The 26,651-nt window shown below is 36.0% G+C and overlaps 3 protein-coding genes, 1 long non-coding RNA gene and 2 pseudogenes across 4 annotated transcripts; 4 read left to right on the plus strand and 2 right to left on the minus strand.

The window, feature by feature from the left end:
* The first annotated feature begins 440 nt into the window (after positions 1–440).
* Positions 441–13,396, plus strand: LOC146159078 (uncharacterized). The gene is made up of 12 exons (XM_083385535.1): positions 441–541; positions 1,790–1,992; positions 2,392–2,464; positions 2,610–2,715; positions 3,791–4,024; positions 4,586–4,791; positions 6,763–6,949; positions 8,406–8,491; positions 10,327–10,515; positions 11,443–11,548; positions 12,384–12,547; positions 12,891–13,396. The coding sequence occupies exons 1-12, from the start codon at positions 455–457 to the stop codon at positions 13,053–13,055; spliced, it is 1,806 nt and encodes a 601-aa protein (XP_083241661.1). The 5' UTR covers positions 441–454; the 3' UTR covers positions 13,056–13,396.
* Positions 13,397–18,043: 4,647 nt separating this feature from the next.
* LOC146159079 (coenzyme Q-binding protein COQ10 homolog A, mitochondrial-like) lies at positions 18,044–19,336 on the plus strand. The gene has a single exon (XM_083384459.1). The coding sequence runs from the start codon at positions 18,147–18,149 to the stop codon at positions 18,741–18,743; it is 597 nt and encodes a 198-aa protein (XP_083240585.1). The 5' UTR covers positions 18,044–18,146; the 3' UTR covers positions 18,744–19,336.
* Positions 19,333–22,287, plus strand: LOC146159080 (uncharacterized). Its single transcript, XM_083384460.1, has 6 exons — positions 19,333–19,434; positions 19,877–19,983; positions 20,460–20,537; positions 21,356–21,484; positions 21,630–21,682; positions 21,945–22,287. The coding sequence occupies exons 1-6, from the start codon at positions 19,365–19,367 to the stop codon at positions 22,054–22,056; spliced, it is 549 nt and encodes a 182-aa protein (XP_083240586.1). The 5' UTR covers positions 19,333–19,364; the 3' UTR covers positions 22,057–22,287.
* A 970-nt stretch (positions 22,288–23,257) lies between these two features.
* LOC146159081 (uncharacterized) lies at positions 23,258–23,908 on the minus strand (annotated as a pseudogene).
* Positions 23,909–24,072: 164 nt separating this feature from the next.
* On the plus strand, positions 24,073–24,897 carry LOC146159082 (uncharacterized). Its single transcript, XR_014494732.1, has 3 exons — positions 24,073–24,208; positions 24,354–24,406; positions 24,669–24,897. It is a non-coding gene; the product is annotated as an uncharacterized LOC146159082 (long non-coding RNA).
* A 1,054-nt stretch (positions 24,898–25,951) lies between these two features.
* LOC146159083 (uncharacterized) lies at positions 25,952–26,651 on the minus strand (annotated as a pseudogene).

Below are 26,651 nucleotides of genomic sequence, written 5' to 3' on the forward strand. Positions count from 1 at the left end.
ATTTTCAGAAAGTTTTGCGTCATACTTCTTTCTTGGGGCACGCAGTTCAAGAATTACTGTATCACATAGAAAACGCACCACTTCTTCGGTCCTATTCTTCTCTTAAAAACTGATTCATACAAGATTTAGAATTGCCATCAAAATATTATCTGCAAGGATTTTATCAATCTGTGTTAAATATACGCAATAACAGATTCAAGTTTGACCTGATTTCATTAATCTTAGCCTACCTGCTGGACGTTAGCCTATCCTTTTAGCACATGGTTCCCAGCCTCTACTGGATAACTACGACCGGGAATCTAAGTAGAAAAAAGTTAACTTTAACAGCTTTAGCAAGATTTAAGGTATTTATGGCGGCGCCATCAACGCACTACCGAAGGGCTCACGCGAAACGCCTGAGTGAATAGAATCGCTGACCCGTAGAAATCCGAAGACGAAATCCGAAAACGTAAATATGTCCGACGAAGTCCAAAAAACGATTCCGAATGCGAACCTTGCATCTAACGAGAAAGGCTCGCCAGAAGTGGTCCGTGTTGAATTGGTGAGTGGTTGTTTACGATTTGATTTTTGATAATGCAAACATTGGCGTTATACCTTTGTGTTTAAGTTGGACCTGATCAACAACAATACCAGCTTTTTGCATTTTTGTATACCGAAAGAGAAAAATATTGTCAAATTAAATATTTGATAAATATTGCTCTATGCTGTGCTATATATTTAAAAAAGCATAACTGTGTTAAATTCCTAATAGTACTATGTACACCTAGTTTAAAAAATATATTTAATTTAATATGATATTTACCTTTACTGTTTTTTACAATAATCATTTATAAATATAGTACATCTTATTTCTTCATCAACTTTACCAAGTTCAGATAAACTACATATATTTTGTACCCAATTTTATTACAGTTACCCCACATGATTTTTTCATTTATTTTTTTTTTTTTTTTTGCATTATGTTCAAAAATTAAGTTAGACCAGCTAACAACCAAGTTCAAAAGTCTGTGCATTCCGGCTTAAATTTATCAATTGTCTAAATCAGTTTTTTCTCCAACTTGTTTCGTAAAATATTTTTGGCAAGGCAACTGATGGCGCAATTATTGTTTACTAAAATATTCATTCTTTCCTGCTTGTCCTACATTCTGTGGCCCAGGTACTCACCCAATTTTTTTGTTAATAAGCAACTTGTGTGCAGTGTGTACACTTGATATAGTTGTACGCCTAAGTTTTTTTAAACTTCAGGTGTGCATTAAATCTCGATGGCACACCTGAACACCCTTTCTGGAAAATATGGCAGATCTCGACAAGATAAAAAAAAAAAATTTGCGGGTGACCGGGTTCAATGGTCAAAAGTGTAACCCGCCATTATAACATAAGGGAAAACCGGGTGCATATTATTTTTTAGAGGTGCAGGTCTAGTCTGTTGAAAAAAACTTGTCGGTGCACTTATGCTTTCCATAGTGGCTAAACACTTCAAATTTGACCCTGCACTGCCGAGATCTTTGTATAAAATGCCATGAAATGCAGACTGGCATGCTTGTAACCAAACAGAGTTATTTTTTCAAAATTCAAAAAGATTCTTATGAGTGCACGGTCGACAAATAGGGGTAGGGAGGTAAAAAGAAAAAAAATGGTTGAATTGCCATAGTTTTCAAAGTGGGTGACACACCCAAAAGACTTTTGAGACACACTCTTCTAAAATATCATACAGAAGACTTTCATTGATATTCTCAATTCTCACCTGGTATTTAATGCAAATTGTTACATATACTTTATAATTTTTCAGGTGAATGTTGGACAAAATGCTGGTCCGATAACCAGACCACCGGATGACTCTGTTTTTGCTGTTACATCTCTGAACTCTGTTACTAACACGCCTGACTCAGCAGGTTGCAACATACTTGCCAATCATGCCAGTACCAGCAGGCCTAATGCTTTGGAGAAAACTGGATCAACTTTAGTTGAGCTAAGGCCAAATGGACCAGAAAGGTACACTTTTGAAAAACTTAAAGTAAGATTTTTATGTTTTAGGTAATTCAGGCTTGGCATTTGAAAATAAACCTATGCCCCAGTCAAGCGAGTGTCTACAAATCATTCGCCATGAAAAAAAAACAGTTAGCGAATCTGTCTGCATATTGTCTGATAATTTCTGCTATGTAATGTAATATGCCTTTCTACATTGGTGTGTTTTACATTCAATGAAGTTAAACAACATCACAGATTAACAAATCATAGCTTCCATTAGGCCTGATAATAATAATAACCAAAACCAATGTTTTGCTCGCCAGTCAGGCGAACGCAAAATCTCAACTATGCAATTAAAAGGTATTTAAACCCAAAATCTTCAAAATAAGTTTTAGCATATTAAATAAAATAATATCATTTCAGGCAATCTGTTCCAGTCTCATCTCAGATGAAAACATTTTTAGTAATGAAGAGCATCAACCTTTCACAACCACAGGTAAATGATTTCATTACAACCATGTTTTATCGTATGATATATCCAAAATATAATTGTACTAATTTCAGTATTTTTTTGATTTAATTTTTTTTAAATAATGATACAGTTATGTTCACAAATCACAACAATGCTATAATTTTTGTAGATTGTGTCGTCAAGTGTGAATACCCTTCAAACTGTATCTGCCAGCAATCTTCTTTCACCACCTGCCACTATTTCCAATCGACTCCAACAGTCCACTCAATCCAGAGGTAAGATACTGATACCTTATTTTTTATATGTTTGGCAACTGATACCCGATACCGATTTGTTTATATACCTGGATCATTTTAATAAATTGAGTTAATTAAAAAACAAACTCAAAATACCATTTCAGTTTATATATCTATATATATATTAAACTCTTGTTTGGCATATTAACCTAGCATGATGCGAAACAAATCAAAAATATCTTTTCCCGAAAAATAGGAAATTTCTTTGTTTTTTAGGAAAAAAATATATATTTTGTAAAAAACCGGCCAGAATTACTGATACCGATATATCAGTAAAAACGTAATATCGGCCTATATTATATCAATAAAGGAGATATGTCAGCCAATATTATTGTAAAACCGATATATCAGTCTCTAGTAGATATCTTTTGTTTTTAAAAGGGTAGATAATATCGCATCAAAGCTGATACCCGATATCAAGGGGTAGTATTGGTACTCAACCAATACCAATTTTTTCAAAAGAATTTAAGGCATGGTTTGCGATCAGCCACAGATATTTTTAGCTTGAAACTTTAAAAAAAAATTTTTTTTGTCCAGTTTGAGGTAACTAAATTTATTAACACTGAAGCTACTTTGGGTATAATGACCTGTAAAATTACCTTTAAACCTATCAATTGTGTTTATTTTGCTGGTTTGAGCATAGTAATGATGTCATTTGGTATTGCATCGCATTGATACATTTTGTCTAAAATACAGTGTATTGTTATCGAAGTAAAATCTCAAATATCAGACACCCCTATTTGTATTTATGTTTTGATAGAATTTCACATCCGTTTTGAAACAGTATATACTTGAACATCAAAGTAATATTCCATAAATGTATTTCAATTTCCATTTTTGTTGTTGTAGATGTAAGAAAATTCTTGCTTTCAAGCTGTGTAGATTTTGTTTAAAAAAAAAGTTTGTTTAAAAAAAAAAAAACTTTATTCCAATATTAAAATCTCATAAAAAAATCTCATATGACAATTATAACCATATAACATGCTAAATTTAGTAATTTTCTCTGGGCTAAGTTTAAAAACCTTCTATTTTTACTATTTTGTGATTTTTACAGCTGTCTTACCGAGCTCTCAAAAAAGAAGTCTGCCACTGCAAAGTCTGAACGAACTTACTGTGAGGCCAACTTTTGCGGTTAGCACCAATCCCGAACCCTCTCCTAGCTACTCGACCACTGAACCTGTTACCCCTGCGACCCCTCTAGAAAACAACCCATTCAGCGATGGAGATCAAATACCTGTGGTTTGCAAAAAGAACCGGGCAATGTTGGATCGCACAAAATTAGGATCAGGTACGATTATAGGTGTTCTAAGCAGAATTCTGAACTTTAGATTCAATTCCAAATTGGATTCGGAACCGGTATTATTTCTTTGTTTTACCGTGTAAGTTTGCGCCTAATTGTACATTTGTCTTTGGCAAGTTGTATAAAAGCCTGTTGTTTATAGTGCTTGCTTCAAAGGTAGCCATGTAGTGCTTAGCGTTTTTTTTTCTGAGGACGTGTTATGTCAAGTGTTCTCAATTTCCTTTAAAGCGGTATGTTGTACGGGCTAACGCAAGGTAGGAAATATTTTTTTAAGCGTAGGTTTCGCATTACTGCTATTAACTTAGGTTGTATTAGCTAGGCGACTGGGTACCGCCTTTTTGTCACGGTACTGTTTGCGCTGTGACAGGATGGCAATTATTCGGATTAGATGTCGTTTGAATGATGGGTGGAATCATTGGCTTGTAGTATATGTAATAAAGTTAGGTACGGATTGCGGTTATTACCTTTTCCTCGCGGTTTGATCTCATTTTTGTCGACTTGGTTTCTCGAACATAACAAAGTAAAATAAATTTTTTGCAATGGCTTTAGGACAGCGAGGAAAGTGCATCCTGTTCCAAAACGAGTGGATGAGCCCGTCCCAGTTCGAAAACGCCTGCGGCCTCTGCGGCTCCAAGGATTGGAAGCGCAGCATTCGACACGGCGGCATCAGCCTTCATAAGCTGATCAGCGACGGCTTTCTTCAGCCGCACTCCGCCATGTGCGCCTGCGCCATCTGCAGCGGCGACTCCAGCGTTGTAAGTATATAGGGATGGCCGATACTTTATACTTGACATTCAATTCCGATACCCGATATTTTGGACTAAAAGTATCACGGTCCGATCCGACTTTAAAATGTTTTATTACTGTGCTGTGCCCAAACAGGCAAAATAAATGAATATAAAACGTTCAAAAGTTTTTTTCTACCAAGTTTTTAATCAAAATTCGATTTGTCGTTGTTAAGTTTAGTTACCTCCAGTTGTTTTTCAACCTACTATTTTTTTATTTAATTTACATGCCTAGGTCAAGTCGCTGGGTTAGGGCAAAAATTCCAACACTAATCTGGGTAGGATTGGCACCGATACCAGCCTGGTATCGATCAAATACCGATACTAACACCAAGAAATACCGTAGCATCAGGTTTTGGACACCCCTAGTTGTAAGTTCCGGTCGTTCTAAATGTTTTTAGTTGGGTCTGGCTCTTCGCAAGCTGTGCGGTGTTGTGAGAAATTTTAAATGCTAGCGAAATCGTAAAATGCCGTTTTTTGGCTCAGTCTCTGGCTATACTGTGTACTGTTGAGATGGTTCTCCCAAAGTTTTTAGAATTTTTTTTATCGTAAAGCATGTTCGATATATTTTTTTAGAAAATTTTGCATTTCCAAAAAATGTCGGCACGTTGCCTGCAAATTCCGTCCCACCTAATTGTTTTCAAGATAGATTTAACATGCTTTTTTTCAAATATCTGCGTTTACATATCTCTCGCATTCCCTGCCTTATTTATTGTAAAAAGTCATTGGCGGTTAATATGGTAAAGTGGTTCTCAACGTGCACCCTGCAGTGCCATTTCTAATGCCCAAAGGTGCCGAGAGCTATTTGACAATCTTTAACAATCTGATTTTGACTCAACTCTTACAACTTTTTGTGTAGGATTAGAGTGAAATAATTCCAATTAAAACTTCCTACGTTGTGTATAGTTGATGTGTGTTGTTCCAGTTCCGTTTATTTTGACTTTCTAGTGAATTACCTACGGAAATTCTTGTAGGAGTCCTGCAATCTATTCATTATTTCTAATGGATGCCGCAAGCCATAAAAGGTTGAGAATCACTGATATAATAGGTCTGGCTGATAACTAGAACTATTTTAGTTAGTTGGTGTCATACATCAACATCACCCAAGCTGGCGAGTGCGAAATCTCGACCATGCGTGTACTGTAAATGTCGATTCAGTTTGTTTTTTCAAGGCTGTAACTGGCTTTTCGACTGCAACATAAAATTAGATATTATTATTTGTCAATTCCTTTAAATTAATGCTACTATTTATTATTTGGAAAAAATTTTCTCAAAAAAAATTTTTTTTTTCCTAAAATAACATAACAATTAAGCATACAGACAAGCGTTCACTAGATAAAAGATAATACTTTAGGGCAGTGGTTCTTAAGCACTTTTTTAACTTTTCTTTAGCACAGCAAACCAATACGCGGCACACTTTTAACGAACCTAGTATATATACTATTTTATAACTTGACAATCGCCCGTAATACATTGATGAGCAAACGGCAAATGCTTTAATATTTCCAGTATTTTAAGAGATAGTATGCATTTTTTCAGTTTGCTAAGAGATAGTATGCATTTCAGGTATTACATATTGCTTTACTGTCTAGCAGTAAGGGTCATAAAATATTTTTTTATTTCGGTTGAAATTAAACTGTGCCGCCTTTTAATTTATATGTGCGCTGCAAGCTGGCGCACCTTGCTATTTTTTTTCTGGCGACGTTTTAGGTCAGGTGTTCTCAATTTCCTTTAGAGCGGTAAGTTTTACGGTTAACATCGCACTGTCAAAAGGGCTGCACTTGGACAAAAATGCACTACGGGTTACATATTACCTTGCCGTCTAGCAAGAAGAGTCATAAAGTAATTTTTCATTTAGATTGGAATTAAAGTGTGTCATTTTCAATTTATGCGTGCGCTGCAAGCTGACGCACTTTGCTAACCACTATTTGCCTTGCGCAGAACTGTCCGGTGAGGCTTTATCTTCCCTACAAGCGCAGAAGACGCAGCGCAGTGGCCCCTCAATCCCCCCTCACCAGCCCCTACCTAAACCACAGCAGGGTTACCGCCTTTCCCTCCCAGAGCCCCAGTTTGCTCGTTTCGCATTCCGACGGGAAGAATTTACCTCCATCCATCCTCCCGCAAAAAGGTATGACTGGCCAGTATTTGAATTGTCGATTTTCGATAATTTTGATTACGAACCGATATCCGATGCCAAATGGTGGCATTGGCACTCGTACCATACTAGGGTGGCATCAGTGCCCTGAGAAATCAATAGTTGAGTTGCAGTGTTGATTTACTAGCCAACACAGTGATCCGGTGAGTTTTTAAATAAAATAATATAGGTAACAACTAGGGGTAACCAAAGTTCTCAGCGCGAAAGCAAATTTTGCTCGAAAACCCTGGAAAAATGGCGTTGCACTTTTTAACTTTACCTACTTGTTTGAGAATAGTAATGACGTCGTTTGGTATCAGATCAGGCCGCGATAATTTTTTTCAAAATATCAGTTATGGTTCCTCTGGTAATTCTAATTGTTAACCAACGTTTCGACGGCAACCTATACAAGCCGCCTTCGTCAGGGTGATTGACACTGAACGCTCGTACAATAAATGGAAAGCAAAAGGAAAAAAGCAGAAATAAACGCGAGCAACGAAACGATAAGAAAATAATTAGCGACTGCCTCTAGTCCTTCAGCAGGTGCTTGTAGCATGCAGAAAGCATCACGTCAGTTTTGACGTTCATGGTGTTACCCTTCTTATGGATGTTCCACGATTCCAAAAATATTATTTTTCCTTTTTTTGCTTTCCATTTATTGTACGAGCGTTCAGTGTCAATCACCCTGACGAAGGCGGCTTGCATAGACTGCCGAAACGTTGGTAAACAATTGCAATTACCAGAGGAGCTGTTTTTGATTTATATTACCATGCCTGGTAGCAACAGTTTATATAATAGTTATGGGTTTTAAAATAAGTATCAGACGTTTCGAATTTGTAGAAATAAGTTGTTATTCTGTGCTATATTCCGTTGATTCCTGTTACAGTATTTCAGTATACTCCGCACTTTTTTAGCCTTGGTGCGACTTATTTGTTAAACATTGTTTTGGCAATTTTTTGCTTTTTATAGTTATTTAATACAGCAATGGAAAATTAGTTTTATCATGTTCTCTATAATTATTGTATTATTAACATTTCAGTTTTGAAAAATAAGTATATGTTCTTTAAGTTGATTTAATTCTGTAGTGATTAATTATATTCATTCGAAATAACTTTTTAGTCTAAATTATAGTTTTTTTTAATTTATTTTAATAGTGAAGTGCGCATTTCGTGTCTTGGTGCTACCTATTCGTTAAAGATTGTTTTGGAAACGTTTTTTCTATTCTAGTTATGCAACATAAAATTAGTGTTCATCTTTGCAATTTAAATATTGTATTAAACAACATTTAAGTTTTGTTGGATATATGTAGTCGGAAAATTTAATTTATATTTTAAGGTGAATAAATATTGTAATGATAAATTATATTTTTCGAAATAACTTTTTAGTCTGAATAATATTTTATTAATTTTATTTTAATATTATACAAGAATTTTTTTTTTTTTTTGAACAGCGTTTAACAACAATGACGAAAAGGAAACACTGGCAGCAAATTTATCGCCCGAAACAGAAGCCCTAATAAAATCAATCATCAGCGAGGTACATTTATCTTGATTTTTCGTGACCTAATTGTCGTATAACATTAGAAAAATTATAGTCGGAAACTTAGGGCAACCTATCATTCTACTGAGCTCTAGATGGAAAGAGGATTAATGTTTCTATTTGTTCGTAAACCGTTTTGGTGGAGTTGTACTGTTGAATAAATACTTTAAAAGGCCCGTTTACACTACAGCTGCACTGAGCTGAGCAGAACGTAATTTGCATTCAAATTCTATTGTGGCTAGCGTTTCACGCTTTGCTAAACTCAAGCCCAGTGCAGCTGTAAAAAAACACGCTTAGGAGCGATTTTTACGCTTTGCTAAAATAAAGGCCATTGCAGCTATAGAAAAACGTTCCGTTTTGGAGCGATTTTTACGCTTTGCTAAAATAAAGGCCATTGCAGCTATAGAAAAACGTTCCGTTTTGGAGCGATTTTTACGCCCAGCTCAGCTCAGCTCAGCTCAGCTCAGCTCAGCTCAGCTCAGCTCAGCTGTAGTGTCAACGATCGTGACGTTGACCAAGTCCCTAGGAGACTCGGTATTAATTTTATGAATTTGACAAATCTGTGTTGTTGAAATAAAAGTTCTATCAAGAAGCGACAGGTTGGGCTAAAGGCCAGCCCACTTAACTTTACCTTGTTGCGAGAATTCAAAGCACAGATATATACTGGGTGTTTTATCGACTTCATTATAATAGCAAACACAAAAAGCGGCTGTACTGTCTTTGCATACTTACAATAACGGTATATAACGAACCGCGCACGTAACAGTGAGTAATTCAACAAGTCAACTGTGGAATTTTATGCGTTAAAATACTATTTTCCCCTAGAAGATTTATTTGAAGAAATATGCCAAAGTCCCGCTCCGATTTTTTTGTCTTTCTGGGCAAACGGGTGCATACTGTTTTATATTTTATTGTAAAGAGCCTTTGGTTTATCACATATTTGAAATAGTTCTGTAAAAACGCAAATTCTTGAAAAAACGAACAAGAAAAACAAATCAAAACAGTAAACCTCTCAAGCAGCTAACGACCATTTACTTTTGTGTATCGTCATACTTCCTCTTTTTAAGCCGAATGTTGCTCGGAAATTAAAAAGCGTAGCATAGCCTGGGCACTCTAGGCATATTTGCATTGATAAATTACAAAATCTTGCACATAAAAAACACAATTTACAGATTTTTTGCACGGTTTATCTTTGTGCACTCCAAACAGTTAATTGCTCGAGATAAAAATACACGACCTTCGTAGTTTCATACTTAATCACACGCTCACCTTTTTCCAGTATAAACACGTCACAAACGCAAATTCTTTTTTTATTTTATTTTTAATAAAATTGTGACATATTGTGCGCTTGTTTTCATTACACTTAAACAACAAAATCGAAAGACGAACGAAAAAATAGCACATATCAAGAAGCGACAGGTTGGGCTGGACTAAAGGCAAGCCCACTTAACATATTTTGCACCTTAAAGACGCACGAGAAATAAAAAATAAATGGCACCTAATAAGAAGCGACAGATATACGTTTAAAGACTGGCCCATTTAACTCGAAATGCTTCGAGATTCTTATTTCTTAGCGCAATACGGTATTCTGATTTTTTTCGCTGTTTTTACCGTGTTCTTAAATATCATTACGGAAGGCAAAGTTTTGGCGTATTTACATCGATGAATCACAAAGCGAGCACAAATCAGTTAACAGTTTAGCAAATCATTCTCGTTTACAGTACCAAACAGAACAGTTACTGGAATGGCTTGTAGGGATATAAAAAGTTTGGATGAAATCCAGGCTGTGACTTCTTCCCAAAATTTAAACGCAAATTTTTAAACCTTTGTAGAACGACCTGGCTGAACAGCGACTCTGGTGGCGGCTCGAGGAGTCGGCCAAGAACCTTCTGGAACAAACGAGATCTTTGAACGTGGCAGTGCTGGAAGCCAAGTCGGTTTGCGCCAAGCGACGCCTCCACATGATGCAACAGCTTGCCGCCGCCCTTACCGAACATAGCAGCGAAGAGCTGGCCGAACAGGTGATTGGTTGTTGTCATTTGTAGGCCAACGGTCGGCAACCTGCGGATCTTTTGTGTCTGTAGTCTGGCTCCCTGAACTTAGACATGAGGCGCTCGGTCAGAAAAACCTTTTATAACCAATTAAGGTATTTTGATAGTGTTGCATTTGTTTTTAAAATATTTTGGATATTATTCAGGTTGGTGTCAATGATGTGGTGTGTCCCTATATGAAAGATTTGAAAAATTAACTATAATCTTGTGCGTGTTTCAATATTACTTCTAGTTTTGCCCGACATCTGTAGATCCTACTTTTACAAGTTTTACGTGCCGGCAATCTTTTGGCAAAATTTGAGCAAGTTTTATCAAACTGAAGTATTTTATGAGGAACCTAAATGACTATACTTACTTATATAATTATGACTAATGTTTAATAGCTTCACCTTACAACTTTATTACTGTACACTTTACCACCAGCTCAACTGACTGTATAACTTATCGGAACAATGACAACTGATACATTTCAAAAAGTGAAAAAGGTTGAGCAAACCACCATCATCCTTACAAAGACGTTTTCGATACGCACTTGTAGTATCATGTTGATGTGGTCAAAAATATATTTCAACTTTACTTGCAAAAGGTGGAACTCAGTCGCTCTGAACGATAAGAAATGCAGTATTGCAAAGAAAATTAAGTGCACTGGTTAACTGTATTTTTGCCGATGAACTCCAGTGGATATCATTATATATCTTTCAGTATACAAGACGACACTCGCTGTTTCCTGAGTTACGGGAGCCTCAGAACAGAAATAAAACAGCCATTTAGCCGACCAACACTACTTTAAAACTTTTTTTAAACTAAATAATTTAATTGATTTAAGTTAGAGTTACATTTTGTAATAAATGGCAATTCAGTTGTTCCGAGTATGAAATGCGTGTTATCGCTCAATAGGTCGAAGAACAGTCACGGTCGAGCGCCCCGCTGTACCACGTGACCCTGGTAACCACTCAAGCGTGCAGCAGCGTCACCGATACCTCCCAGACGTCCATTGCCAAAGGTTTGTGGTGAAACGTTTTACAGTTTTTCATTGATTTCCGTTCTTTCTTCGTACATATTATTTATAGTACGCCAACATATGAAAATATAGTTAATTTATAGGGAGCTAGGGAGTTCCCTAGGATACGTATTGTCAAATATCAAAATTAACCTCTTAATAGTTTTACATTGGAACAAAGCTATACCTAATTGAATCAATTTTTTTTAACCAACGTTATGCGTCTTCAGTTCTATATGTTTGTATACTTACTTTTCTCAAATGGATCCGTTCTGCCTTATGTGACTAAAAATCCACAATAAGCACTCTTTGTTCACATTGCATTTTGTTACCTTAGTATTTTGTTCGGTTTTCAAATTACGCAAGTTTATTTGCAATAACTTTAGGTTAAATGATGACCAGCAGTAAAAGTGCTGTCTTAATCGAGCGTTTTAAAGTTTCCCAGGTTTTGTCTATAAAATGTTTCAAATTTCTGTTCTTATTTTTAAATATAAACTGTTTTTTAAAGGAGGCATGCGATACTAACTTGTGAAATAATACTTTTTTTTATGTTTACTGGAAAACCCATCTATACCATTGTGACTTAAAATTTACACAAATTGAAGTCGATTAGTACCTTCCACTTAAAACACAGGAGATGTAACTCTTTTTTATTTTAAAATTTTATAAAAATTCTAGTTCGATTATATTCTGCTCACTTTTTGGTTTTTACGTTTTCTGACAGCCCAAGTATGGAAATCAGTATCAAAATCAGATTTTTTTTTTTAATATTTATTTAGGTCAACCTTATTGCGAGTTCTGGCAAATGCGACCGCCATACATTGCTATTTCCCTTCAGGTTCTGTGCAGCTCGTTAGCGCTTCTAACGCCGTGCAACGACGGGCAAGTCCGCCGCCAGATGTCGCTGTGTCCCACAACTGCGCCACTTGCGGCGCTCCGGCGGTGAGCGAGTGCACCGGATGCCACAAGGCCACCTACTGTTCGCCAGCCTGCCAGGAAAAGGTAGCTCGAATGTGCTTTCAATAGTGCTGTTTGCAGGAGATCTATGCCTTGACACAGTGGTATGTCACCTGCCGTGTTTGATCCCCCCCTTCCGCAGACTGTGCTCCCTCCCCTAAACAAGTTTACGTTTCAGAAAAAAAAAACTTTACAAAACCTCACACGGAGGGCTTCACAATTCATTAGTAAAAAAACGTAAATACCATTTGGACTGGTAATTAAATAAAAACAAGTTTAAGCCTATGGCGCCCAAAAGCTTGCTTTGTCCGCCCTTGGGGTACATCATTTGCTTTTCTATTGAACTACTAAAAACAGGCCAATAGAATGCTGATTTTTGTTACTATAGGATTGGCTGAACGGCCACTCGTCGGTTTGCCAAGTCAAGCGAAATCACTCAACCGTACCTCTAAAGACGTCATCGCTACGTGTCGCTGCCACGAGCAACCATGGTGATGTCACGCTACTCGCTTCAACTAACGGCGAGATTAATTTTGTGCCCGTTTCGTCTTGAACGCGTATGAACTAATTTTTTTTCGGTGCCGTGCTTTTCTACAACTTTTGTATGTAATACAAACCTCGCTTCAAGGACTGAAAAATGACGGAGGTTTATTTCCAAAACTGTAATAAGCGCTACCTTAGTCGTTAATAATTAAAATTGGTCTGCAGTATAGACTGTTAAATAAAAAATACTGTACTCCCTTTAACAGGCGGATTACAATTTTTGCTACAAAACTGTGAAAAGGACAGATCCTGTAAAATGTTTGACAAAGTTCAAATTGGTTTGAGTGGAGCATTGACACGACTCACGTGTACCCCCTGAATCCGCCCATGATGGTCAAACAAACCAAGCAAAGAGGTTACAGAATTGAAAAGTGTAAACTGAGCTTCACCACTCGTTTTCGTCCGTGAACCTCCATTTTTGTTCATGCTCTATTGACCCCGTCAGACCAGAGTAAAAACTTATTTCCAGAGCTGCATTTCAAATGTACGAAACTTCCTGCAGGTGCTTTATTTTACTAGCAACAAAATAAGTAGTTACGGTACGTCTTTTACCAAATATCATATACGTTGTCTCTGCTCAGCAACAAAATAAAATATCTCTTCTATAAATGAGGAAGTGTGTCACTAAGTCCGCTTTAGTGCGTTTCTTGCTTTGCGAATAGGGAAACAAATCGTTGAAGAACAAAACGGGCGGTGACGTCAAACTTGACAATAAGTATTTTGTTCAATTTGAATAATTTTTACGTTTGGCACAGTTTGCAAACGGTATGACGCATTATGCTTGAATGTCACGTTAGTCGAACTCTGGCTGCCACTACCCGGGCAATATACGTTTAACGTTTTTAACCGGTTCCAGATTGATACAGGTCATGATTTTAAGTTACACAGCACACAACATATTGCTTTTGGGGTATTTCAAACAAAACACTTGCACCGGCACAATGCATGTTTAAAAGTAGGTAATTTAGGCCTATCTTACAAAGACGAAAGCTGAACTTTAATTTTTGCAGTCACACAACCAATCGCGACAATAAATGTTCACCCGATCCGTTAAAAATTAGTGCATTTCTTAGCAAAACGGTCTACGACAATTAATGCATCCGAAGGATCAAAAAGTCCGACTTTTAGGCTTTGAGGTCTCGGACAATGCACTAATTTGACTTAACAATGTGCTTCAAAAGATTAAGTTTAATAATACTTGACCTACCTAAACCCAAACGCTAACCAGCACCCTAACCCCAATAATGTGCATTGAATTAATAATTACATAAACGCTTTAGGCTCCAATACCTCAATTTGTGACGTAACAATCCTATGGTACCATAGACGAGAAACTATCTTATGCCCACCCGAGTTTGGACTTTTTCACCAGCATTCAAATAATTATTACATTAACGCACATTATTTGGGTTGGGGTTCGGGTTAGCGTTTGGGTTAGGGTGAGTCAAGTGTTATTAATGCTATCTCACAGTTTTTGTAATCTTTTGTGAATGTTCAACGAATATTTTCAACTTATCTACGCCGGGAGTTTACCTAAAGGTCCAAATTAGTGCATTGCCAGAACCTCAAGGTCTAAAAGGCTAGACTTTTCTGCCATTGGATGCCCTAATTGTCGTAGACCTTTTTGCTTAGAAATGCACTAATTTCTAACGGATCAGGTGAAATGTTAGTCAATTCAATGAAGCTTCCTTACAGGCCTTTATCCTTATACCGTGACAGTCTTATTGTGGGAAGCAAAGCTAACCTATTTCATACAAAATTAGAACCAATCTCAGACACAGTCACGGGTAAATAGACTGGCTATACACGTGCTCCGATCACGGCAAAACGGGAAAAAACATATTATATATTACGAATTTCTATTTATCCAATGTGTAGCGCACGTACTGGAACGTCTGGACTTAAATTATAAGTTATGGCATAACGGCTTGTGCAACTGTTTTACCAGTAACCAATATTCATTTTAAACTTGATTATTATTTTACGTTGGACGCAGTTTGGTACCGGGATTACACATTCGTTTAAAAAATAAAAAATAAAAAATAATTTTTTTTCCGAATTGTTTATCCCTGGGTCAAATATGTTATGCTAATTGTAAAATAACTTTTTCGTTACAAGCTAATTGCCGCATTTACTTTTTATAATCATTATGATGTTATAATTAAATTTATTCAGGTAGATTTCGCAAGTTTCGCGGATATTGCAGTTGCAATGAATTTTGATCGCTGGTAAAACTAGGCTTTATTAGTCTTTATCGATTAGAATTATAGGCCTACTGGTGAATACTCTTAACCTGGTCAACGCCGGGTTAGAATAAAGTGATAAATACTCTTGAAGAGCCGAGATATTTTATAGGGCAATATTTCCGTTGTGCCCCTAATAAGACAAGGTATTTTATCTATTAGGAAAATATATCTGTGGACATTTTTTTCAATGTTGTTCTGATGCTTTTGTAGGGCATATCAAACGTATATAGCCAACTACTAGGCCTAAGTGTATCGTACTGTTAGCTTGTTTATTCCATCACAGAAGGTCAAGTAGAGGGGAAGCAAGGGAGATCAGAGAAAATGGTTATGGCCGTAGTAAGAGACAATTGGCCGGTCGCTGGTGAAGTGAGTAGTCAGATCAGAGCATAGTGGCAGCATTGTGACAACACAGCAGGAACTTGATCTTTGCCGTTATATACAGACCTACAGAGTGCATGGTAACTACGCTATTAATGCCGTTTACCATTACCAAAGAGATTATAAAAGTTATAATCTCTTTGCCATTACATACTAATATTGTTTTTTTTATTATTTTATATTAAACTTTTTCACATTTCTCACTCTGTTGTTAGTTAAAAATCACTATATAAAAACAATGGAACTGAACTATATTATACCAAAGAGATCTAAATGTTGAAGTCTCTTTGATTATACTAATATGTATTATTATATCGTAAGGTTTAAACTTTAAATACCGTACGTAGAATCGCGATTTAAACAATAAATTGTCGATTAAAAGTGTTCTTTTTTAATCGATCTTACTTTAGTTTAAATTGTTATGACAGTTTGCCATACTGCTGGAAGCAGATTATGGTTTTACTCTTTTAGCACAAACTACTAATATTTTTCAGTAAGTTTTGTAATACTTGTTTTGTCCCATCGGATACTTGTTTTGTCCCATCGGATACTTGTTTTGTCCCATCGGAATGTTATGGTAAGCAGCATTAAATAAAAATAAACAAATAAATTGTAGAACTTCAAAAAACAAAATTATTTCGCCTAAAAAAGACGGTAAAAAGAAAATGATTGTAGATATTGTTTAACAACAACATTCGAAATAAACGTACGGAAGAAAAAGTTTAGACACCTTGTTTAAATTTCTATTTGATTGTCATTGTCGGCCGTAAGCAAATAACCAGTGTTAACAAAAACTTTAACAGTCATACGGTGTTTATATAATTAGTGTAAAATTGCATGTAGTGAGTCACAATTGAGTTACTTTAGCGAATATTCAGCAGTCATTAATAAATACGAACTTTAGATATTTAATCAAGATTGTATAATGCATAATTGTTGGACATTTTGCATCAAAAGTAATTTGTAAAGTCTACTGAAGTGAAAGTTTAGCTGAAAAGCGCTGATACTTATTTATTGATTAAAGGTTAAGCGTTAGTTTAGTACCTTTCTTTGTTTTCTTATTGTGTACTAAACCTTCACAATACGGACTGGTATACGTTTATGCAGCTTAAAATATGCGCAGACTAATTTTTGCACTGGTCTAAAATCCTAACACAACGCACATTATTTGGGTTAGGTTGCTAGTTTGGGTTATATTTCACTGCTGAAAAATAAATAATATACGAAAATTGACCTAACCTGGCCTCGGATTAAATGACAGATTTGCCGTGCTGATTTGCATTGTTTTCCTTAAATTTATGATATATATTTCAATGAAAACAGCTTGCTGACATTTTATATTGAGTATTTGCCATATATTTTTGTGTTATTCTTACTCTTTTTTTTCTCCGCAAATGTAACAAATAGGCTCTTAAGAAGCTCTCACAGAATAGAAATAAAAAAATTGGCACATTTGCAAATTAACATAGATAGTATAAATTCTAATAAAAATTTAAATAACCTCCGTGTATAGATGCAAATGGCTTTCACTGTATATTTTCACCAACATGGGAAGTATTTTGGTGGATCGAAATTGTTCAATTATAAAACTGTCAAAAATTAAACTTAATACCACTTATTATTTGCGAAAGATTTTGGTTTTACCTTACTAGCTTCTTACCTGTGTATGATGATATGCTCTTGCAAATACAATAATTTATATATATATTTATTGGATCACCTTTTAGTTTTGCACATAGGCGCCGAACGTGGGTGTGCAGAGCGTATTTAGACACCCTGGATTCCAGGCAGGGTGTCAAAACGCCCTGAAATTTGATCAAGTTGCACTTGCACTTAGTGTGCAAACTCCACTTCTGAAACAACTATAATAAAGAATAAAGATACCCCACAGGTTGCACAGTTTAAGTTGACTAAAATTATGTGCGGAACTTACAGCGCTTTTTACAAACCGGGCACGGGGCCGTTTCCCATAAATTTTTGTTGGCATTTACATAATGAAAAAGCTTTTTTTTGCACATGGTTCAAATCTTATTCATGCCTCAGTACTTTAAAGATAACGCAGCAATGAAGCCTATGTAAGAAAATGTGCAGGCTATTTTTTCAAATAATACTGGTAGACCATAAAATATTTCGTGCTGGTTAACACGGAAGCGCTATCGGTTTCCCAAGTATTGTTCTGTTTTGTTGTTGATTATTGACAAGTAAACATTTTGTACTGATTTTAAAAAACGCCCTGGAATTTTGAAAGTTTAGCGCCTATGTTTTTGCATATATAGTATTTCCACACAATTTATTAATCAGCAGGCTATTTAATTTGTTTTGTCCAAAAAATGATTTAAATTATTGTAATAATGTACTGATTGGTTTCAGCGGTAGGCCTCACTAGGTAATTGATAATCATGTGTTACATGTTGTGTTGATCAAGTTTTTACTTCAAATTTGCCCATGCCGCTACACATACAACCTGTCTGGTCGTCATGTTTGTTATAAAAAAAGCCTTTGTATCTATTGGATACAATGTTGCAAAATCTACCTCTATTTCTTTTTGTCGAACTGCCCTGAACAATAAAGTAGTTTTGACTCCTCATGCAAGTTACTCTGTGTTCTCCAAAACTCTTGAGCATGCTGATTGCAAAGTGGTTGATGCCCCAATGGAAGTAATGTATGAAGTGGTCGCTGACGTTGATAAATACAAGGAGTTTATTCCTTACTGCACCCAAAGCAAGGTTTTATCAACAACGAATCGGACCGCTAAAGCGAGACTTTCAGTTGGGTTTGGCCCGATTATGGAACACTATAATTCAACTTTGGTGCTCAACAAGCCAAGATATGTTAAATCAATTTGCACTGAAGGAAGGCTATTTAACATGCTTGATTGTACATGGAAGTTTTTTCCTGGCCCAGACCCTTCAAAATGTGTTGTTAAGTTTCATATCATATTTGAGTTTCGATCATTGATGTATACAAAACTAGCCAATATGTTTTTCAACGAAGTCGTTTTGAAAATGGTTTCATCATTTGAATCTAGAGCTAAACTACAGGTTTTGAAAAGAAAAAAAAATATGTCTATATGATTGTAAATGTTAGTTTATTGGTCTTATTAAACCTTAATAATTTCTGTATGAAATTATATGTGATGTTTAGTTTTATGTGGCGTTTTTATCTATTATTTGTTTGTTGCTTGATTTTATGTCCGCTGTTCACTGCTCTAGTTTAAAAGCACTGTGTCTGTTTTAAGCTAGGTAATTTGTTTCTTTTTTTTAAACAGGGATGTCTGATAGCTTGTGTCCTAGTAGTTTGTTGTTGGCAAGAAAACACTTATTAGGAATGTTGAATGCTAAAGAAAAACTAAAATATTTTCTTCTTATTGCGCATTAATTTACTTTAAATTTGGTCGTTGAAGAAACATTTATAATAATTTAGCATTTTGTCAATCGATTGTTTTATTAGCTTATTTATTTTTGAGTGTTTTTTAAGTCTTTGTTTTAAGTATAAATGTCCAAATTTAACCCCTTTGTTTTGCATTCTAAAAGGACACTTACATAACATCAGATATCCCTATAATGTGGTGTAATTTTGTTGTTAATTGTTGAACAATAGAAATATGCGTAAATTTAGTACACATGATTTTACAATTAATATATATTGTTCTTTTAAAAACGCAGAATATGTAATTTCTAGTCAGATATATTGTTATGCGTTTGTTGCGCTGGTATGGCGAGCTGGTCAAAAGGCGACCATTCCTAACACAAATTGTAACTGCAGGTAAGTGTGTGTGCCATAAGGCTGTTCTGTTCAGCATGTATTAATTATTTTTGATTAGGTTTTAAGAAAATATTAGGCAAATTGGTTTGAAGAATTCTTACATTGCTTATTGTTAATCCAGCAAATAATATAGAATTAAAATGGTAAAAGAAGGCTATGTTACTACAATTTTAAGCTATTGTTTTACTATTAAAAGTTTGAGTTACTTACAACTGAATTTCAATATAAAAGTACATTTTATCGTAAAAACTGCTGTATGAATTTAATGGTGAAAATAACGGCCCAAATAGACGTTAAAAGCGACATGCTTTATTCTATTTAGGCCGTTATTTTCACCATTAAACTTATGAACAGATCCGTATATAGTGCTGTATGAAATTCCTGAAAATGTCTAGCTCGTTTTTATTTTTTGCTCAATTAATATTAACATATGTTTGTTTAGGGGTTCTAACCACTACAGGAGATGGCATTGCGCAGTGGGTAGAGGGCTGCAAAAAGTACAACTTCAAGAGAACTCTGGTTATGTCTTCATGTGGATTATTTTACTTTGTAACTACATTCATTTGATTTTGTTGTTTTGTTTCTTCAAAATAACATTATATGATTGCAACTGAGTTGTAACCTTTAATTTAATATTAGAGACCAGTTGGCCAACATCTATTTTTACAAGTATTGTATAATTAGATAAACATTTAGCAAATAACATCCTGTTTAGTGATGTTAAATATTCAAGGAAACTTAATAATCTCAATCTGCAAAATTTTGTTTTTATATCTCCCTTTATTTTCAGTAGAAAATAGTATTAAACTAAGCCCCCATATCAATTTAATATGTGTATATCCTTCCTAATTTAACACAACATAGTCATGCACTGCAAATGTCAATTTAAATTTACTGTTGGTTTTAACTGTGGTTTTCAAAGAAAAGTTACTAAATATACCTTTTTTATATCTAACTTTCAATATTTCGTTTTTTCAGGAATAAGTGAATGTATATTATCTAGGAGTATGCATGTTTTTATTTAGGGTCCTTTGGTCTCTGTATGGCTAAGAACACTGAAACATCTCAATCTTCACTTTTCCTTGACTGTTGTACTTGATCAGGTTTGTCGTTGTTTATTTTTTTAACCAAACATTCAATTTCTTGACTGCAATATTTGTTCATGTATTTGTTGGAATGGTGTTTTTTCTGGTTGGTATCATCCTGTAATGTCATTCGTAATCCTACAATACCATGGAAAACTCTCTCTATATATATATGTGTGTATTTTATTTTTATTCATTAAATGGTTGAATTCATTTTAATCGGCACTGGGCAAGATATCTTAAACATTTGAGAAAACTCCAGGAGAAATACAATAATGTGACTGGATTTATTAAATTCAAAATTATTTATGCATTTTTGTTCACCTATCAAAAGTTCATTTTATAGAATTGATCTGCTAAAGCAGGGGTCGGCAACCTTTTTCTAGTCGCTGGCCAAAACCAAACTCAAAAAGGTCTCTGCGGGCCGCACAAAATGTTAACTAAGAATTGTATTATTAAAATGTTAGAACAAATGTGATTCAGGCGGGCCTCGGATTTTATTTTTGCACTTTAAAACGTGTTTAGTTACTTTTAAGGTGTCAGTAAAGTGTTGGTGCCAAGCGGGGAAAAAGGCGTTCGTTTGGTTTAGAATTGGAGTCCACATGTCGTCATCCATCTTTGAGGAAACGCGATAACCTTTAATGTAGTTTAGTGTTTGGTAACCCATTTAAGTCTGGCGCACCTGGAAAACCGGCTTTTTTTGTTAAAGAGGCAACCCCTGGTCTAAAGCTTCATTTGTACTTACGCTTAGCAACCTTGAAAAAATATTTGGAAACACTGGTAAAAAATAATACTGATATGTTTATCTGTTAAGAGCATTTTTTTTAAATGTTTAGATTTTTGCAGCACCTATAATATTAGGAGGATTCACCCTGCTACATCCTGTATTGTCACAAAAAAGCTGGCAAGAGTCCAAGTCCATCTTTTTCAACTCTTACTTCGACCTACTGAAAACAAATTGGATGGTATGGAAGAAAATAAATTTTTTACCCCAAATCGTTTTAATTTGGTGTTTATAGAATTAAATTAACACAGCCAAAGATTCTGTATTGAAACATTAATTTTGCTTTTAGGTGAAATTTTATAACATACCAGCAATTTTGCTTGCAGGTTTGGATTCCTGTGCAAACTGTAAATTTCTCCCTGGTTCCGCATGAATATAGGTAAGTACTTATGTTGTTGCATTCTTAACATTATGTTTGTCAGAGTTGCAATGAACGGTATGCTTTGGGCAAATGTTTACCAACCAATGATTTGCGATTATAGTACAAAATAACCTTTAGGCTATTGAAAATAAATTTAGTTTTAAGGTAATCTAATGATACATGGTAAATGATGCAGTATTTTTGTGATGAATTATAATGTAACTTTTGTGTTGATAGAAAAGTCATTTTTTATTTACTGGCATGTCTTTCTTTCTTCTAGAATGCTCTTTATTCAGTTGATAGCTGTGGGGTGGAACACTTTCCTGAGTTGTAGGGCTAACAATTCAATAAATGAACAAGAACAGGATGATTACACAACTTTGAAAGAATAGTGGAGGGCAATACCACCAATAACCATTTTAAGGTTGATCTTTTCTTGGTGTTAGCAGAATTCTTTTCTTGGTGTTAGCAGAACAGTGCTAAGAAGTCATGTAAGGCTGATAAAGCAGTAGAGTGGTTTGTTTGTGGTGTGAAAAACTCAGTTTCGAAGTGAAACAAAAAAAACAGGTTTCTTTTCTGACTGTTATGCAATATGCATATAAATAAATTAAATTGGTCTTGTGCACGGCGTGGATTACTTTGCCAGTTACTTATCTAGTTGTAAAGCCCCGCTGTCAGCAAGTCAAACTCGACGAATGCTTAAGTGTTGAGCTGTGTGATACGTAAACCAAGCATGACTTAACATAAACCACGCGACATTGTTAGAAACAAACCAAAGGGAGCATGCAGCTCGAAATGTCATCGTTTAATATCGCCGGAAGAAAACAAGTTCGATCAGAAATTGTTACACATTATTTAAAGCAGGGCTGCGGAGTCGGTTAAAATAACCCGAGTCCAACACCGGCTTAAAAAATAAACCCGACTACCCGACTCTGGTCAAACGTGCGATTTGGTCGAGTCGGGGGGGGGGGGTATGACATTTATTGGGCCACCTTGCGGCGGCAAATGCGCCTCTCTGTTAGCACCTGTTGTGCCTACTAAACTCGCAATATCAACTAAATGCTGGTTAGCCTAAGGCCCTGTGAAGCCCTTACTGTTGCTGTAACTAACGAACGTTATATAGTCACGATTAGATCGATTACATGTAACACTTGGTATGTTTTTCAACGGAAACGAATGAAGAATGGAAGAAATAGAAAATATACACTTAGGTAATACGACACAGGGAATATACACCATCTATATAATGAAGTCTATACGTCAGGGGTGGCCAACCAATCAGATACCAAGAGCCGCATTTGTTACTTGGTTAATCGTAAAGAGCCACAAACCATACACACATGAAACGAAATGAACGGCCCATCACTCCATTTCTTACTAACTCCACAAAGCGCGATAAAAGTGCCTTTATTCCGTTAGACACAACTTTATATTAGAATGAATACAATGGCCTTCGGCAAACAGTCGGATTCGAAATCGAAGCTGACAATAATCCATAACTTAACCAAAGGAAATCGAAAACAAATTATAAATACAACATGTATGTAATAGCCGCATATAACTGGGTGAAGAGCCGCAGTTTGGCCACCCCTGCTATACGTCTATTTTTTTCGAAAATTCTACAACTACGTCGTTGTAATTTAATTTAATGTCGCGGTGGATAAATAAAAAGGCAAGGCAATCGAGGTTCACCCATAGTAGAACGCTGTAATTTTTAACGTAATCAATGAATGCTCACTTTGAGGCGGTTGTGACTGGAAAAGTTTTTTCCACCGCATAAACTCAGCTCCTACTGCATCTTTCGGTCCTGAAAGGAAGCGACCAAACTCTTCAACAGCAGCTTCGATTCGCCCGAACGGTTCGTTTACGCAGAACTACGGGAGAATAGACTACATGGACAGTGCCTTGGCAGATTGTTCGTTAAACCGTTCACGAAGCTGTGATATGGCAGTATTACTGAAGGGTTAAAATACATGTCGCTTGTAGTGCGACGCTGGAGAATCGACCGATGCGTTTCCTCTGTGAACTTGGCGTCCAATAATTCGGGGCAGGGTTATAGGACCGCCATGGCATGACTCGACTTCGAAAATAACATTGGAAATGTGTCATCTTCTCGCATCTGCTTCAATGTGTCAACACAGTTATTTACAGAAGCTGCAGCCATATGCAAATACAAAAAGACAGTTAAAACTACATTGAGGAAACGCGATAACCTTTAATGTAGTTTAGTGTTTGTTAACCCATTTAAGTCGGGCGCACCTGGAAAACCGGCATTTTTTTTGTTAACGAGGCGATCCCTGGTCTAAAGCTTCGTTTGTACTTACGCTTAGCAACCTTGAAAAAAGGTTTGGAAACACTGGTAAAAAATAATACTGATATGTTTATCTGTTAAGAGCATTTTTTTTAAATGTTTAGATTTTTGCAGCACCTATAATATTAGGAGGATTCACCCTGCTACATCCTGTATTGTCACAAAAAAGCTGGCAAGAGTCCAAGTCCATCTTTTTCAACTCTTACTTCGACCTACTGAAAACAAATTGGATGGTATGGAAGAAAACAATTTTTTTACCCCAAATCGTTTTAATTTGGTGTTTATAGAATTAAATTAACACAGCCAAAGATTCTGTATTGAAACATTAATTTTGCTTTTAGGTGAAATTTTATAACATACCAGCAATTTTGCTTGCAGGTTTGGATTCCTGTGCAAACTGTAAATTTCTCCCTGGTTCCGCATGAATATAGGTAAGTACTTATGTTGGTACATTCTTAACATTATGTTTGTCAGAGTTGCAATGAACGGTATGCTTTGGGCAAATGTTTACCAACCAATGATTTGCGATTATATTACAAAATAACCTTTAGGCTATTAAAAATAAATTTAGTTTTAAGGTAATCTAATGATACATGGTAAATGATGCAGTATTTTTGTGATGAATTATAATGTAACTTTTGTGTTGATAGAAAAGTCATTTTTTATTTACTGGCATGTCTTTCTTTCTTCTAGAATGCTCTTTATTCAGTTGATAGCTGTGGGGTGGAACACTTTCCTGAGTTGTAGGGCTAACAATTCAATAAATGAACAAGAACAGGATGATTACACAACTTTGAAAGAATAGTGGAGGTCATTACCACCAATAACCATTTTAAGGTTGATTTTTTCTTGGTGTAAGCAGAACGGTGCTAAGAAGTCATATAAGGCTGATAAAGCAGTAGAGTGGTTTGTTTGTGGTGTGAAAAACTCAGTTTCGAAGTGAAACAAAAAAAAACAGGTTTCTTTTCTGACTGTTATGCAATATGCATATAAATAAATTAAATTGGTCTTTTGCACGGCGTGAATTACTTTGCCAGTTACTTATCTAGTTGTAAAGCCATGCTGTCAGCAAGTCAAACTCGACTAATGCTTAAGTGTTGAGCTGTGTGATACGTAAACCAAGCATGACTTAACATAAACCACGCGACATTGTTAGAAACAAACCAAAGGGAGCATGCAGCTCGAAATGTCATCGTTTAATATCGCCGGAAGAAAACAAGTTCGATCAGAAATTGTTACACATTATTTAAAGCAGGGCTGCGGAGTCGGTTAAAATAACCCGAGTCCAACACCGGCTTAAAAAATAAACCCGACTACCCGACTCTGGTCAAACGTGCGATTTGGTCGAGTCGGGGGGGATATGACATTTATTGGGCCACCTTGCGGCGGCAAATGCGCCTCTCTGTTAGCACCTGTTGTGCCTACTAAACTCGCAATATCAACTAAATGCTGGTTAGCCTAAGGCCCTGTGAAGCCCTTACTGTTGCTGTAACTAACGAACGTTATATAGTCACGATTAGATCGTTTACATGTAACACTTGGTATGTTTTTCAACGGAAACGAATGAAGAATGGAAGAAATAGAAAATATACACTTAGGTAATACGACACAGGGAATATACACCATCTATATAATGAAGTCTATACGTCAGGGCTGGCCAACCAATCAGATACCAAGAGCCGCATTTGTTACTTGGTTAATCGTAAAGAGCCAAACCATACACATGAAACGAAATGAACGGCCCATCACTCCATTTCTTACTAACTCCACAAAGCGCGATAAAAGTGCCTTTATTCCGTTAGACACAACTTTATATTAGAATGAATACAATGGCCTTCGGCAAACAGTCGGATTCGAAATCGAAGCTGACAATAATCCATAACTTAACCAAAGGAAATCGAAAACAAATTATAAATACAACATGTATGTAATAGCCGCATATAACTGGGTGAAGAGCCGCAGTTTGGCCACCCCTGCTATACGTCTATTTTTTTCGAAAATTCCACAATTACGTCGTTGTAATTTAATTTAATGTCGCGGTGGATAAATAAAAAGGCAAGGCCTTTCAATCGAGGTTCACCCATACTAGAACGCTGTAATTTTTAACGTACTCAATGAATGCTCACTTTGAGGCGGTTGTGACTGGAAAAGTTTTTTCCATCGCAAAAACTCAGCTCCATACTGCATCTTTCGGTCCTTGAAGGAAGCGACCAAACTCTTCAACAGCAGCTTCGCCCGAATGGTTCGTTTACACAGAACTTCTGAAGAAAAGACTACATGGACAGTGCCTTGGCAGAGTGTTCGTTAAACCGTTCACGAAGCTGTGATATGGTAGTACATTAATAATGAAAGGTTAAAAAAAACTTTTCGCTTGTAGTGCGACGCTGTAGAATCGGTTGGTGCGTTTCCTCTGTGAACTTGGCGTCCAATAATTCGGGGCAGGGTTATAGGACCGCCATGGCATGACTCGGCCTTCGAAAATAACATTGGAAATGTGTCATCTTCTCGCATCTGCTGCAATGTGTCAAAACAGTTATTTGCAGAAGCTTCAGCCATATGCAAATCGAAAGAGACAGTTTTGAGAAGCATTGCTAACGGTTTAGTAACTTCCAATACTTTTGCAGTAACCTTAAGAGCAACTAACAATGATTGCTTACTGATAGGTCTCATTAACAT

The sequence above is a fragment of the Ascidiella aspersa genome, chromosome 3 (assembly GCF_963924565.1).
Source record: "Ascidiella aspersa chromosome 3, kaAscAspe10.2, whole genome shotgun sequence".
Lineage (NCBI taxonomy): Eukaryota > Metazoa > Chordata > Ascidiacea > Phlebobranchia > Ascidiidae > Ascidiella > Ascidiella aspersa.

Bases quoted from the DNA above. Each gene is read 5' to 3' on its own strand.
- LOC146159078 (XM_083385535.1), top strand. From the start codon at position 455: ATGTCCGACGAAGTCCAAAAAACGATTCCGAATGCGAACCTTGCATCT. The intron at 2,465-2,609 runs GTAAATGATTTC...TAATTTTTGTAG, and splicing joins TCAACCTTTCACAACCACAG to ATTGTGTCGTCAAGTGTGAA. The intron at 11,549-12,383 runs GTTTGTGGTGAA...ATTTCCCTTCAG, and splicing joins CCAGACGTCCATTGCCAAAG to GTTCTGTGCAGCTCGTTAGC.
- LOC146159079 (XM_083384459.1), top strand. From the start codon at position 18,147: ATGTTTGTTATAAAAAAAGCCTTTGTATCTATTGGATACAATGTTGCA.
- LOC146159080 (XM_083384460.1), top strand. From the start codon at position 19,365: ATGCGTTTGTTGCGCTGGTATGGCGAGCTGGTCAAAAGGCGACCATTC. The intron at 19,435-19,876 runs GTAAGTGTGTGT...ATGTTTGTTTAG, and splicing joins AACACAAATTGTAACTGCAG to GGGTTCTAACCACTACAGGA. The intron at 21,683-21,944 runs GTAAGTACTTAT...TCTTTCTTCTAG, and splicing joins CTGGTTCCGCATGAATATAG to AATGCTCTTTATTCAGTTGA.